Genomic DNA, 15,263 nt, shown 5'->3' with positions numbered 1-15,263 from the left:
CTGTCCCTCACAGTCATAATGAGTCTGTGCTGAATCCAGTGCTGTGGTCTGGTTCAGGATCAGTTTACCTCCCAGATCCTCTGCAGGATGTAGGAAGCAAAGGAGGGCATCCCCGGAGGTCCGCCTGCAAACTCCATCAACATCGTCAGCAGCTTGAAGAAAGGATTGGCAGCCTGGTGGACGACAAGATAAAAAACAGAGAAATCAATAATAAAACAGATCATCATCATCATCTAGTGTCATAATCCATGACTCCAAGGAGGCGTTAATCACCCTCAGGCGTCCATCCCATTCATACAGCCTTGTACATCTCTGTATTATGTTTATATTTCTTTTTTTATTGCAAACATTTTATTATTATATATTATATATATTATGTATGTATTATGTTTAAGTTGACCTGCAGTATTTGCTTTGACTTTCTTTACATTTTATCTGCTGTTCAGAACAAAAACCTGACTCTGATTCATTTTCTGAAGAATGAGCAAATAAAACTAAAACTGTCTGTGTGGCTGAATATTGACATGAAATTTGTTGTGTGTGTGTTTTTTTTCGTCTGAAAACTACAGGCAGAGTTGTGGTGATCTGAGTGAAGCCTCACCTCTGGAGTCAGCTTGGCGATGGAGGTGAAGAGCATCGACACGATCTGCAGAGAGAAAACAACAGTCAGGAAATTTATCTCACATTAATTTCATGTTCAATATGAGAGAAATATCCCCTTTACTTCCTGCTGCTGTTTGCTGTAACACGATAACACAAAGCGAAACCCTCTCTCAACCCCCAACCTGTTTCCTGTGTCTGTGATGAACCTACATGCTCGGCCAGGCGGTTGTTATAGCGACAGAGGCTGAAGATGAGGTTGCAGGTCTGTCGGATGTTGATGCCGTCTCTGATGTGCTGGAAGAGGAAAGGGAAGCCTTTCCCTCCGGTCAGCGCCGCCATGTCGCTCTGGGACAGAGTCAGGTGTCTGGACAGAGAGGACACACCATCAGTGCTGCTTTCAATGACCTGCAGAGCAAAACACTGTCTCCACCGGCTGTGTCCCGTACTCGTACCTCTCAGAGCGCGACTGCTCCACCAGCAGAGCGATGAGGGCGATCATCTTCTCCAGAGCTGCAGGACGATACTTCTCCTCCGCCAGAGACAAGATGTCCTCCTCTTCGTCCTCCTCCTCTCCCTCCTCCTCTGACAGCACCTCCACCTGAGGCTGAGGGACACACACTCATCATTTCCCCTGTTCCTCCTCACAGTCACGTTAACTACATGTCATCTATCACTGAATACACTGGACTAAGTTCCATTAAGACAAAAAACACTGACAAATACTTTGTAGTAAAAATACACAACAGGTGTGTGTGAACTCACATTCTCAGGGCCTTTGGTTCCCATGTAGAAATGCACCATGATGGAGATAGCTTGCAGTGACAACAGGAACTGACTCTGTGGACACAGTCGATACTAACTTCACCTTTAACCTTTTAAACAGTGACAACGTCCACTGACTCTTTCAAAGTAAAATGATGTGCCAGAAATAAAAAACACAGACAGACAATCACATCATCATTATACATGCAGCATTGTTTGACTTTTTAAAGGACCAGTGTGGAGGATTTGGTGCCATCTAGTGGTGAGGTTGCAGACTGCAACCACCTGAATGCATCTCATTCTGAGCTCATGAAAACTCAACAACTCTTAGTGTCCAGTGATTAAACACTAATGAAAACATGATGATGAACATTATTAGATCCCCTTAAATCCTCCACACTGGTCCTTTTAAAATGTCTGTAATGTTTCTAAGTCAAAGGCAGTCGCTCTGTGCAGGAAGAAGAACTCGATTAAAGACAACAGTTCAATCACGAGGAGGTTCCTCATCCGACAGGACTGACATGTCGTGATGTCCAGACTCACCTCCTCCTCTCCCATCTTGGCGAACTCATAGAGAAAGGCGAAGTACTCCGTCAGGTGTTTGCTGTGCGGCTTCACGCCATGCTCCATGATGGACAGCAGGGTCTTAACGAAGCGCGTGACACAGGACCGGCTGCCGATGTCCTCCACTGGACCGTCCATGTCGTCAGAGCTGAGGCGCGAGCAAAAGCCAAAGAGAGAAGAGGTTTTGAGGACACGGTCACACAGAGCAGGGTCAGGTCATGTGGAGCCACAGATCTTTCTCAGAGTCCAGCGTGACAGACTCTGAGTGACACACAGCTCCTGTCTGAGTCTCTGTCGCCATCTGATTTCACCAACACAACAACGTCTGATTGTGCTGCACACCTCTAATGGCAAAAAGAAACTGACTTCCTGTTAGTCAGTGGATCTGACTGATTACTTTCAGAAGAAGGTGGAGAATACTGGACTGGTCAATGTTTTGGGTGATGCACAAAATTTAATATATTGATACAGTTGAGCCCAAATATCACTGAATACAATATTATCACAGAGGAAAGTTTTTTTTCTTGTATTATATGTTTCAGGAGTTGTTTTTTTTTTAATAAGACATAATTATATTATTGTATTTTTTCTATATTAAGAAAAATATTGTGATGTTCCACATTAACAAATATCGGTCCAGGTTTATCTTAGAAAACTGTTTTAGTTCAGGATTAAGGAAGCTGCACATCCGATCAATCAGGAGTGACGTACCCATCCTCCATGCCGGGCTGCAGGTAGAGGTGAGCATGAACTGGCCGCAGCCTCTGGATGACATGAATACACAACCTCTGGAACATCTGGAAGACAAAGGCAGAGAAGATCAACAACAGGAGACAATGTGAAGGTGGAACTTTGACCTTTGACCTTTACACCTGTGGGGAGAAGCTCAGCAGGATAAACGAAGGAACAGGGGGAATATTGATCATGAACTCACCTGTCTGACGATCTGATTGGGACACTTGATCAGGATCTGCATCGGCCACCAGTTGTCATCAGCCATCCGATCCAGAAACCACTGAGGCAGAAACACAGGCCACAACGAACATGGAGACAGACACACAAACAGTGAACATGAGAACAACAACAACAACAACAACAACAACACAACCCCGCAGCACTGAGGTGAAGTCAGAGTTAAAGCTGGGATCAAACCTCGCAGGCCGCCTGGCTGTTGTTGAACTGTTTGGTCAGGAGTTCGATCCACTGCAGCATGGTGGGCTGGAGACACAACAGACACACACTTCAGAGGAGACACACACACAAACACACACACCACTGAGCACTAACACCAGGTCTGAACAGTGAATCTGATCCTGAAGAGCCTTAAAGCTCCATCTCTCTACCGACCATCGGGGGGCGACTCCACTGGCTGTAAACAGAGTCTGATTATATTGAAGTCTATGAGAAAATGTCTGTACTTCTCACTGATTTATTACCTCAGGAAACATTTTCCTGATGAGTTTATGTCTCAGTCTCTAGTTTCAAGTCTTCTACAAAACAACATGATGTTCAGTTTTTAAATTATGGTCCATTTAGAGGAAAATAGACCATAAAGCAGTGGATTCATTAGGGCGGGGCCACTGTGTGATTGACAGACTGTACCACACAGAGCAGGTAAGCTCCACCCCTCAATCCTCCTCAGCTCCACCTTCTCCTCCAAATATAGTTTCTTCTGGTTTCAGAAAACCAAGATGGCGACGGACAAATTACAAACTGGAGGCTCTGTGAACCAGCGGGTGATGTCACGGTGATGTCATGTCTCTGTCTCTCTCTTTTAGTGTTTAGTGATGGATCTGGTGAACCCGCAGTCTGTTGGGTGACTGTTGGTGCTACGACCCATTGTGGTCCGGTCCAACTGGCTTCTGTTCTTTTTGCTACTTTTGGCCCATCAGCCTTTTGTTCTTTTTTTTTTTTCCTGCTGTCGAGTACGATCATCTTCTCTCACTCTGTCTAGTAATAAACTGAGGGGTTTGGGCCTAACAAGGCTTAATAACAAGGCTTCAGAGCTGTCGTTCATCTCCAGGGGATAAAATCAAATAACGGGTGAATTACCTTCTCCTTGGAGTGAATGAAGGTCTCGAGGACAAATGATGTGCTGAGCTGGAAATGAAAAGAAAGTTCACGTCAGGCTCGTTCATTTATTCCTGCACAGTGACAGCAGAAGTTTTCAAGTTCAGAGGAAGTTTTTTGAGGTTTTCATGTCCAAAGTTTGTATTAAATTCACTTTCTGTTAAATCTCGGTTATGTTTTAAAAACTTAAAAACTATTTAAGGTAAAATGCTTTAGTAAAGGGACATAAACACTGGAATGGTTCACCACTTACAATAAGGAGTGTCCTTCACATCCCCTTCAGGACACATCTCAAACACTGGCTTAAGTCAAACCAGATCTGTGGTCACTTAACTCAACGCACAGCAAAGCGCATTTGTGTACTTCATATTTGTAGTAGTGTAATGTTTTGGTTTCATGTTACTGACTAACCACTAAGGATGTAAATGCTTTTAGCTACGATACAACATGTTTATATTGTGTATTTTGTGCAGATGTTCATTAACAAGAATTGTCCCGATCAAATAAACAAATAAAATAAAGTTTTCTCACCTTGGCGGTCATGAGGGAGACGGCTTTAGGATCTGGTAGAGTGCTGGGGATGCTGCTGCAGAGCTGCCACATAAAACTAAAAAAAACAAGACAGTTAATACAACTGAAACTCTACACAATTACAAATATAAATATATTATATAAGGCAGCAGATTTCATTCTCACCCGAAGTAGGTGTGTTCAAATATGTTCTTGTCCTGGAGGAACTGCATGTTGTCGTGCCAGATCCACTGGAAGAGAAACAAACACGTTAGAGGGGTTAGATGTAGAGTTATATCTTAAATAACTTAAAGAGAGCAGAAATACCTCCAGCAGATCAGGAGACACGTCGAAGCTGAAGTCCTTCCCGTTCTCCTCCTCCAGCTCCACCCTCTTGTAGAAGAGCATGTAGGCACTGTGTGTCTGCAACGACGACCAAACAAGTTTAACTGGTACCGTCAAGAGCAGATACGATGTGACACAGAGGGTGGGATTAAAAACCGTCCTCACCTTCTCAAAGGAGAAATCCATGAACTTGTCAGTGACGGAGTCGTAGGTTTTAGTCTGAAAGATAAAATGAAGTCAGTGAATCGAAGACACACGGAGTCTTGTGACTTCTCCTCCGCCTGCAGCTCCTACCGTCATCTCTCCTCCGAAGCACTCTGAGGCCAGCTGGGCCGAGTCGAAGGGCTTCACCTCTGCGTCATTGAACAGGTACCTGCCGGAGGGTTTGTTTGTTTTATTCACAGCTACAAGCGTCTGAGTCTGAGACGTCAGTCGTAAAGACGTGAACATCAACCATCAGCTCTGCTCTAACACGTTTCCTCTCTCACCACTTGTTGTTCTTGTAGGCGTGGGGGTTGACGATGTCTCTGATGAAGCTGTAGTAGTGGCCGCCGTCTGCCGTGCCCGTGTGCACTGTGACGCCGATGAGGTCGTATTCATAGCTCTCCGTGACCTTTGCCTCGCCCTCTTCCCGGAAACCTGCAGCACGAAGACCAAACTCAGACCAGAAATCTACCGAGGGTCCGACAGGTTCTGTGTTGTTGAGAAAACTTTCATCTGAAGACAGATATTTGTGGCCCCCACAGGGAAAAGAGGCCCCTGATGGCCCCTCACAGTGGCACATTTTGCAATGACAACTATAAACTCCCTTAAACCTGCTATAAAGACACTCTACTGTGCACTGCTGCTGCCCCAAATCCCCCTAAGTGGGGCCCCTGATCACCTGATCAGGGAACGTTGGTAAATTGTGCCGTCGACCGTAGTATAGATCTGAGGTATTTGGGGTACATATAGTATACTACAGAAAGTGCTAGCTATTTTTTTTTAATTCCCATAATTCCTGCTGCTTCCCATGACTGACACTTTGCTGTCTCACCATTGTTTCTGTTGGTTTTTAGGAGTAAAAAGAAGGAAATGTGTCAGAGGCACTACAGGTGTGCGACGTGGACTCACCCTCTTTCCGCTCTCCTTTTCCCATGAGGAAGTCCTCGGTGTACGGCGTCATGTCAAGCCGCAGAGGGAAGGAAAAGTGGGTGTTGACCTTCTCCTTCATCATCGTCACCATGTTGAAGGTGTACCGCATGGTGTTGAAGCTCAGGATGCGTGGCAGCTTCTTGAAACAAGCCCTGAGGGAGGAGGGAAGCGGGACAGACAATGTGTCCAATCACAACATTTCAACAGGAGACATTTTTTAAACACGATGCTGTAACCGAACAGATCCAAGAGCTTATTTAGTTCTGACCTTTTCTCTGCGCGGACCTTCTTGCCACACTGGGAGCAGGTGTACATGTTGTCGCCCTCCAGCGTGTCTTTGATGGTCACCTCATCCAGAGACTCCTGAGGAGATGACCGCAGCAGAACATGAAGTGAGTGATGAGAGTGAAAAGGCTTCGGATGTTTCACAGCTGACACTGCTGTGTGTTGTTTACTCACGTAGATGTTCTTCATATCTGCTACTTGACACCTGACGGTGTAAAACTCCTCGGCGGTCTGACTGACGTGGTCACAGTCCTGCAGGACAGACACAGTGAAGCTTCGGTCAAACCGTCACAACAACAGTCACAATTCGCCATCAGCTCAGCTTCAACTCAGCCACTTCGCTCTAAATTTAGAAAACACATCCTGAAGATGTTAACTACACACGTCATGTACTGTGTCAATGTTATGATTCAGTTCCTGAAATAAGAATAAGAATACAACATAAGAGGAGAGCCAGTAATATTTATCACTGATTAAAAAATAAATTAATATTATATGATGTAAATAATCACAGGAATAATAAGTGATAAAAATACTTGAAAGGATAAATAGAAGCAAAAATATTTAAAAAATAAACATGTTAGAGACCATAAAGAAGTGTGTTTGGAGGGTGACAGCTTCTTTATGGTATTCAGAATTTTTTGGGGGCAGTTTTTTGCCTTTAATGTGAGACAGTGACAGGAAGTTTGGGGCAGACAGAGGGGATCAGATGTAGCAAAGGGCCCCGGGTGGACTTGAACCCGGGCCGCTGCAGTCAGGACTAAGAGTAAAGCCCCTTTTCCACGGGTCAAAAAACCCACTAAGACCCACTAACATCAGGATTTTGTCAGCAATGGAGAAGGATATAATCTGGATTCACACCCAGGTCGAATGACTCTGCAGGTATTTATCAGCTCCAGGAGTGAGCTGCAGCCCCGAAATAAGTTTTAAAAACACACAATCACTGACTGAAGCATCTCACATCAATAGCAGCTGATTTTCTCTCCCCTGCATCGGTGTGTGTGCTCTAACTGCATGTGGTGACATTGTGTGTAAAAGGAGTCCGTTGGCAGGTTTACCCACGTTTAAAAAAAACTCACTTACACCTGCTAATTTTGGTTTAAAGGGTGTAAGTGGTACGTTCTCTGCCAGGTGAGCCCACGTGACGGCTCCTCAGAAAATTAGAGGTGAAGATAATTCAATTAAAAAAAGAAATCTTCACTTTCAAATTCAATATTCCTCATTTCAAATGAAAGCAATCTCCTCACACTCACCAAAGAGACCACGTTGTTGGTGATGACGCCTCCAAACAGAGTCTTCACTGTGTTTTTCTGAGGGTAAAGACACATGAATTAATACGGCTGATTCACATTTTTATTCAGACCTCAACTTGTCCCTGTGTTGAACTATTATTGATGCTGTTAAATAGAGTTTTTGATCACTGGCTCCTGTTGTAACTGGATAACTACACCTCACTAACACTGGGTGGTTCAGGAGACACTGCCAGTCTCCTGTTTTACCACATCCTGAAGGTGTTCTACTGGATCCAGGTCTGGAGACCACTGAAGTTCACTGACCTCACTGTCATGTTCATGAAACCAGTTTGAGACGACTTTATCTTTGTGACTTGGAACATTATCCTGCAGGAGGTAGTAGTAAACCGTCTGAGACTGAAGTGTGATTTGTGTGGAGCTGTGTGTGTTTACCAGCTCCTGGGACATCTCCTCTATCTTGGTGATGAGGTCGGTGAAGAACTCGGTCATGTCCTTCTGCTCTCCGGTGTTGAGAGGCTGTTTGTCCATGGTGTAGGTTTTGCAGAAGGGCCGGGGGTTGTATGCTTTCCTCTCACTCTCCTGAGCAGATGAAGGAGGAGTTTGAGAGGACAAGTTTAATGATGTCACAGCTGCAAGGTTCATTCAGACTCACAACACAGTCATCAAACTGTCTGCAGGGTGCACTTCATAAAACCACAGAAGTAAACATCTGCAAACCTCTAACTCACAAATGGGTATTTACCCATTTAGTTTGTTTGTTTTGTTTATCTGATGTCAGAGGAGCCATTTAGTTAAGTTTTTGCTATTTCTACATGATGTTAGCATTACCAGCTGTTTACTTACCAGTCCAGAAGAAACATCAAACTCCAGAGGTGGAAAACAGAGGTGGAAAGCATGCTAACATGCTAACCCCAATCCAGCTGGACCATATAGCGTCCAGTCTACCCTGAAGAAGTAGCTACTGGGGCATATTATAACTTCCTGTATTGTAAACACAACGATGTTGGGAACCTGTGCTGAGTCTGGTAAGTAAACAGCTGCTAACACTACCATAAGTTATGTTGCAACACCAAAACAACAAATAGCTCCTTTAAAGTAATAACGTTTTAATTATACACACGTTAACGCAACAGGCTCCATTTACGTGAATCTACAAGATGATGAAGAAAAGCTCACTTGTGTGTTTGTGTTGTTAAAATACAAAGTGGGAGGGGCTGTAAGTAAAATGAGAGATGTACCAATGAACTCACCATGAGATATGTGAACATCTTCTGCAGCTCCAGCAGCGTGGTCTTGTGTTTGATATCCTCAGCGTACTGCACACACACACAGACATACACAGGATGAGACTCCACACGCTGCTCTGAATCTGAGAGATGTTTTAGTGAAACAGAAAAGCTGCAGGTACTGACCTTGGCAGTGAAGACGGCCTGGCGGGCCTCGGGGATCATGTAGAGCTGCTGGATGGTGGAGGCCAGGTAGCAGGTCGCTCCCAGGTTGGTCAGACCCACGAAGCGACACTCGGCCCGGACATCGTCATGGGGCCAGTAGTCCCACTTGTACGGAGCATGAGAGGCTGCAGGGAGGAGGATGAGGATGGGGATGAGAAGAAGAAGATGATCACAGCACTGCTGGTGGTTTTCATTTTCTTCTGCCATTTCTTTCCACAGGCCAACTCTGAGAGACGATGACCGGTGATAAAATCTCTTGCATTGCTGTAAATGCCGTAATGTTTTTCCTTTACTAAGGAAGCCTTTATGATTCTGTGCAACGACCTTGAGTAGCTCCCTCAGCTCAGGGGAAATTCATACTTAAGTAGAAAACTCAAGGTGCTTTGGGCAACTGGCCCCAGCTGCTGACAGATACTTTTCTCAGTAGGTTGTCGAGACCAAACCAAAACTGAAGAAACAGCAACTTTTTCTAACAAGTCATAAGAGCTTTTTTGTGTAGTTCCTTTTGCCCCAGAGGTCCCACAACTAATTAATTATTACAGCATGAAGAACCTCATTCATAAATGTCAAACTCTAGTGTGTTCAGTCTCTCCAGCACTCATCCCACCTGAGGGACAACGTCTCACAGAAACAGACTGATTTCACTGTAGCAGCTCAAATTGAGTCAGATCATCGTCCTTCAGGACTTCTGACACAGAGTGTAGCCTGCAGAGCGTCAGATATAAAAACATCCACACAAAACCAAGTAAAATGTAAAGGAAATTAAAAAGACATCACACAATAATAGCTTTTTATAAAAATGTGTTGTAAGAAGTGAAATAAAACAGAGTGAGTCCTGAGTTTGATCTCCTGAAGGCAAAGGCCCCGTCTCTGGTTAATAACCAGATGAATGCTGGACTAACATTAAGCAGTTGAATGGAAACATCACTTCAAGTAAATTATAATGTTGCTCTGTGTCTGGTGGATGTGTAAAATGAACATTTCCTATAATAAACGTTGGCCGTGTATCTGTCAGCTTTGTTTCGTGTTTTTCTGCTGCCTGCTGTAGTGGCCACAAATCAGTCAATGTAGCTTTAAATGTCTTTTATTCTGAAGTTTAATGACTTCTAGAATAAATGTTTTCATCACTTTAAACTAATTAAACCTGACGTGGGATCAGCACCTGAAAGTAATAACAGTTGTAAAGTTGGTTAGAAAAATCCTCCGTATATTAAGAATCAAAGCTCTCAGGGAAACTATCAGACCTATAACCCCGATAATAGGTCTGATAGTTTCCTGACTCCAGAGAGTTTCTGTGCTGCCAGCTCTGTTTTCTTAGGGCTGCTTCACCTATTAACAAACAGACCAATCAAAAAGCAGCAGCTGGCATCCTCACCCTGCATGTGCTGCGACATGACCCAGTTGTGGAGGAGCCGGTAGTTCTCCACCGAGCCCTTCACCGTCTCCACCAGCAGGTCGTAGGCAGCGGCCCGGGCAGCGTGGGACTTGCACTTGGGCTGAGCGCGATCGGCCAGGCTGGGCAGGAGGAAGAGGAGGTTGTGGACGTCCCGCAGGAACTCCTGCCCCTCACGGGAGAACTTGTAGGGCGGCTTGTGTTTGAGGACGCTGGTGGCGAGACGCAGGAGGCCCGTCAGCCCGTCGTCCTCAATCGTCCCGTCCTGCTGGTCCAGGATCTCACGGCTGGAGGTCAGAGGAACATGAGGTCACACCGAGTTCACAGGAAACTTCCACACTGCAAACAACTTCCCCTACAAGCTCATTTCTCATCAGATCAGATCAGAGTTCTGCGGCTCCTCGTGATTTTGTTTCATGGACAAGAAAACCAAGAAAACCAATAGTGGTAAACACAACAGCTCTCTTAAAAAAAGAATTGTGTTCAGGTACTTTGGCCTTTTCTTTTATCTGGTTTTACTTTTTTTGGTAAACACTTTGTAACTTTGTTAAGAAAATTATAAATGGAGCTGCACAATTAAATTAAATATAAGGAAAATTGTAATATGACCACATGCAATATCCAAATCACAGGAGCTCCTACTTTCTTTGATAAAAGGTCAAATGTTTCACAACATTTATTATTATTTATTATAATATTATTATTATTATTATAAACATAAACATTTGTTTCACAATAAGAGCAAAGGCCATGAGAAATCTAACCTACCAAACCTACAAAAAAAACCCAAAACACATTTTAAGACCAGGTTTGTGCTGAGTCTTTCACTGTCTGACCTCCTGATGCAGTCGGCGAGATGTCGAGCGAGAGCGTCCAGGTCCAGCAGGGTGGTCTGCATCGATCCGGCCAGCGACAGAGAGGGAGAGACCTTCTGTGAGTTCAAACAGACCAATGCTAGCAACAGCTCAATGAAGCATCAGAACAACACTACCAACAAATCAATAACCAATGGACTCGATTGGCTGAAAACAGATCAGTGTGATTGTCGGTGCTGTGGTCTGTGGCTCCCACCTGGCTGGCGTCTTTAACGTGGATGTTGTCGATGAGTTTACACAGGAGCCAGAAATATTCCTTACAGCCCGTCCTCAGCAGAGGCTCCTCCTCGTAGTCCTCCACCTGCAGAGACACGTTCTGATCAAATTCCTGTGTTTATGGCAAAGTGAGGAGCATCATTATAAAATGAAAGCTCCATATTTTAACCTCTTCAACCTGTTGATCTCCATCAGAAGATATATCTGTGGTTTTAATAACCAAAAACCATCTCAGTGTAGTTTTACATCTCCTCTCTCAGGCTTCTCTCTGGAGCTCTAGTAACAACAGGTCAGTCAGCCAATCAGAAGAGAGGATCTGAGCATCTCTTCAGTGTCTGCTTAGCTGTGACATCACAAAGTTCCAGAAGTCCTGACGGCTGGTTTTAAGGCTCAGTTTCTGAATACAGGCTGTGTGCATTTCTCTGTGGACTGAGGCTTTGATACTTTCACAGTATTAATATAGAACCTAGACCTGCTTTATAATCACAAACACATGGACATCTACCTTTAGACTGTGTGGAGCTTTAAAAACCTTTAGACTGGATGGGAGCTTTAAGTCAGTAACATCAGTCTGAGTGTAGTAAAGATCGGATGTCACCTGCTATGACTCAACACTGTCTGTTTTCAGATGAAGGGGGAGGTGAGTGTGTCCCAGTGTCTCCAGCATTAACCCCAGCAGAGGGACAACGTCTCACAGAAACAAACTGGTTTCACTGTAGCAGAGCTCAAATTGAGTCAGATCATCGTCCCTGAGGACTTCTGACACAGAGTGTAGCCTGCAAACAAGTTTCCCTTGTATGTGTGATGTGTATTTTGTTCTTGGAGGATCAATTTGGGTTCGACTGTGTGTGTGTGTGTGTGTGTGTGTGTGTGTGTGTGTGTGTGTGTGTGTGTGTGTGTGTGTGTGTGTGTGTGTGTGTGTGAGAGAGTCACCCACCCTCAGTGGTTTGAGGGCCTGAGCGTCAGGCAGGAACTTGAGCAGCGTGGAGGCGGCGAGCAGCAGGAAGGACCTGTTGATGGACTCTCCTCCCTCCAGACCCGACAGAGAGAGCTTGTAGAGGCCGTTACAGGCTTCGTGTCTCACTGCCGGCTGACAACAACAGCAACACAACGTTACGACAAGCTGATGGAAACATAGGGTGACGCTCACATCTACAGTTGGTCAAAGTTTAGCTGGTACTCATTTCTGTAACTTTAAACTCAAGTCACATGAAGATGAAGCAGAATCTAGTTTCAGACGTTATTTTCTTCTGCTTGTTATTACGACCACTGACAATATGATGCTAATTTAAAGCATCTCATTGGCCTGTTTGGACTGAATTCTTCAGGTATCACATTATTAGCTTGTGTGCAGTGCACCTGCTCCTGCGCATCAAGCACTCCCTCAATAAAATGTCTGGTTTAAAAGAACAGTTCAGAGAGAAATATGCTTTTTTGCTTTCATGCACACTCTCATGTCTCTACAGCCAATTAGCTTAGCTTAGCATACAACTAGCCTGGCTCTGTGCAAAGGAAACAAAATGACTGATTAACACATCATTCATCATCTCATCTGTTTAACAAGATTAATCCACAACTTGTTCTTGAACAACAGTATTTGTGCAGATTGAATTATTGTATAATGTGTTCATGGGTGAAGAAGATGATTTAACCACCACTGCGGGACTCACCTCAGGCACCAGCAGGGTGAGTTTCTTCAGCCAGTCGTGGAGGTGGTCGCTGTCGGCCAGACTGGACTTCACCGTGGAGGAGCAGTGAGCCCAGCTCACCAGCAGCCACATGGAGTAGTGAGTCACTGCAGACAAACACCAGAGTCACGCTGCAGCTCAACATAACGACTTTGATCGTTTTCCTTTTCTGCAAAAGGTCAGTTTACATTTCACCGCCTGAGGATATGTAAATATTAATAATTTCTCACCTTCATGTCGGGACCTGTGGTCAGACTGAGCCTTCAGAACTCTGCACAACAAACACAAAAACAGATGTTGGTATTTTGATGCCACTTTATGAAAGAGTTGAAGTTTTTCTTCAGGATTAGTTTGATCCGTCACCTGTGAGCAAGGTTGTCATAGGTGTAGGCCACGTTGATCAAACGCTGGATGAGGTTGGTGCCTTGGACGAGGCTGAGGAACACCTGCAAACCAAACCCCAGACAAGTTAATCGCTGCTGCAGAGCTCCTCAACATCAGCTCACTGTTGCTCCAGCTGGTGGAAGCTTTACCTCAGTCAGCCGAGGGATGTGCAGCCCTTTCCCATGATCCACAGTGGACTTGCGGGATTTGCCCGGCCACGCCCGTTTCCGCTGGCTGTCGGCAAGGCCGGACCAGGAGAAGACGTCGTGGTAGGCCAGGTCCAGGTCTGCGGGGTCCACAGCAAACTGGCAGATCAGCTTCAGCAGGCAGGCCAGGCAGTCCAGCAGCCACTGAGAGGAAACCACACACTCAGTGAAGCAGATTTTACTCACTGTGTCAGATCAACTTCAACTTCCTCCATCACACCTTTCACCTTTCTTCAGAAACAGGCAAAACAAACAGCTCCCACATCAAAATGTGTAAACTCACCAATAATCTATTCTATGAAAGTTACACTCAGAGGGACTTAAGCTGTCTCACCACAGTCCAGGACTCCTGGTCTTTGGGCTCCAGGATGCCGGAGTTGAAGATCTCCAGGAGCAGCTGGAGACCTCCAGATGAAACAAACTTCCAGAGAGAGCGAGAGGAACACAAACATCAACTACAACCACCGCACAATTAATGAGATCTCAGTGGAGCTGGTGTTGGTGTGCGCTCAGGTGTACCTTGCAGCTCCAGGTGTTCTTGCTGTTTTCTATCTGATCCTCACTGGAGTCGTCTGAGTCTGGATACAGATCACTGTAGCTGCCCTGCAAACACACACACACACGCCACAGATACACAGACACACCAGTGAAGCTGTATCAGTGATTGATGTATAAATGATAACTTATATCTTCTTATGGATATCAACACTTCAAATAAAACACGGGACCTTTAACATGAATACAGTTGTTTTCTGGATTGAAAAATCATTAAAAAAAATTCTTATTTTCATGTCATTAAACTCAGTTCTCGACTGAACTTCTTGTTTTTCTGCTCCTCTTTTTGTTTTCTCTGACGTTGTGTTGTTCAAAACTTAAGAAAACTACAAAACAAATGGCAAATGATTTTATATAAAGGCAGAGTTTTTAAAATATTACGCAGCGCGTCTCTTACGGTGGACTCCCTGTGGATGCGTCGGTTGGGTTTGCCCAGAGCCTCGATGATCTCAAGTGCGTACAGCAGCTTGTGAGGACTTTTAATCCTCAGCAGCTCCTTCCAGCACAGACCCTCCCCGTTCTACACACACACACACACACAAAAAAAACCTCATGAGAAATTAATTATAAATTGATCTCTTTCCTCTTCTCTCTGTGTGATTATTTAATGTTGGTGCAACTCTAATGAATCTTTGCTTTTTTTTTTTTTTTTTTAAACTTAGTTTTTATTTCAAAATCAGTAACTTTAAATATATATTCACAGTTTTCTTATCGTTATCAATTTTTTACTATATCAATGTGGTTTCTAATGATTTAACAGGGTTAAACAGAATAAATCTGATGCACAAAAAAGGAAAAGTTGTTGGTTACACTGACCGTGTCGTCTGAGATGTTCTGGAAGGCCTGCAGCATCTTTGGACACGTAGGAAGAAGCATCAGCAGCTCCCAAACCCGCCGAGACAGATTCTCTGCGTGCAGGTGAAGCTCCTCGCACCGTGCACTCTACATGAAGAATATACAGTTGTTTTA

The 15,263-nt window shown here is 44.5% G+C and overlaps 1 protein-coding gene across 2 annotated transcripts in view; it reads right to left on the bottom strand.

The window, feature by feature from the left end:
• usp34 (ubiquitin specific peptidase 34) overlaps positions 1-15,263 on the bottom strand; it is a 58,363-nt gene that overhangs the window by 8,122 nt on the left and 34,978 nt on the right. The window contains exons 29-63 of one of the 2 annotated variants that reach the window (XM_071503622.1): positions 15,111-15,236; positions 14,692-14,814; positions 14,259-14,342; positions 14,074-14,160; positions 13,683-13,883; positions 13,513-13,595; positions 13,380-13,420; positions 13,132-13,256; positions 12,399-12,551; positions 11,442-11,546; positions 11,207-11,301; positions 10,353-10,657; positions 8,939-9,102; positions 8,777-8,842; positions 7,959-8,105; positions 7,527-7,583; positions 6,448-6,525; positions 6,257-6,351; positions 5,968-6,140; positions 5,343-5,493; positions 5,149-5,227; positions 5,020-5,073; positions 4,837-4,932; positions 4,696-4,760; positions 4,531-4,606; positions 3,982-4,029; positions 3,082-3,147; positions 2,864-2,944; positions 2,641-2,726; positions 1,909-2,077; positions 1,366-1,440; positions 1,056-1,207; positions 814-967; positions 602-646; positions 69-173 (exon numbers count right to left, since the gene is read on the bottom strand). In XM_071503622.1, the coding sequence (XP_071359723.1) occupies positions 69-173; positions 602-646; positions 814-967; positions 1,056-1,207; positions 1,366-1,440; positions 1,909-2,077; positions 2,641-2,726; positions 2,864-2,944; positions 3,082-3,147; positions 3,982-4,029; positions 4,531-4,606; positions 4,696-4,760; positions 4,837-4,932; positions 5,020-5,073; positions 5,149-5,227; positions 5,343-5,493; positions 5,968-6,140; positions 6,257-6,351; positions 6,448-6,525; positions 7,527-7,583; positions 7,959-8,105; positions 8,777-8,842; positions 8,939-9,102; positions 10,353-10,657; positions 11,207-11,301; positions 11,442-11,546; positions 12,399-12,551; positions 13,132-13,256; positions 13,380-13,420; positions 13,513-13,595; positions 13,683-13,883; positions 14,074-14,160; positions 14,259-14,342; positions 14,692-14,814; positions 15,111-15,236 (3,810 nt within the window). The remainder of the gene's footprint in view (positions 1-68; positions 174-601; positions 647-813; positions 968-1,055; positions 1,208-1,365; positions 1,441-1,908; positions 2,078-2,640; positions 2,727-2,863; positions 2,945-3,081; positions 3,148-3,981; positions 4,030-4,530; positions 4,607-4,695; positions 4,761-4,836; positions 4,933-5,019; positions 5,074-5,148; positions 5,228-5,342; positions 5,494-5,967; positions 6,141-6,256; positions 6,352-6,447; positions 6,526-7,526; positions 7,584-7,958; positions 8,106-8,776; positions 8,843-8,938; positions 9,103-10,352; positions 10,658-11,206; positions 11,302-11,441; positions 11,547-12,398; positions 12,552-13,131; positions 13,257-13,379; positions 13,421-13,512; positions 13,596-13,682; positions 13,884-14,073; positions 14,161-14,258; positions 14,343-14,691; positions 14,815-15,110; positions 15,237-15,263) is intronic. The other variant, XM_071503624.1, reaches the window with a different exon arrangement.

This window comes from Trachinotus anak, unplaced genomic scaffold (genome assembly GCF_046630095.1).
Source record: "Trachinotus anak isolate AG129_WGS33_773 ecotype Australia unplaced genomic scaffold, CSIRO_AGI_Tana_v1 ptg000019l, whole genome shotgun sequence".
Classification (NCBI taxonomy): Eukaryota; Metazoa; Chordata; class Actinopteri; order Carangiformes; family Carangidae; genus Trachinotus; species Trachinotus anak.
This window is presented reverse-complemented; position numbering and strand designations above follow the sequence as displayed.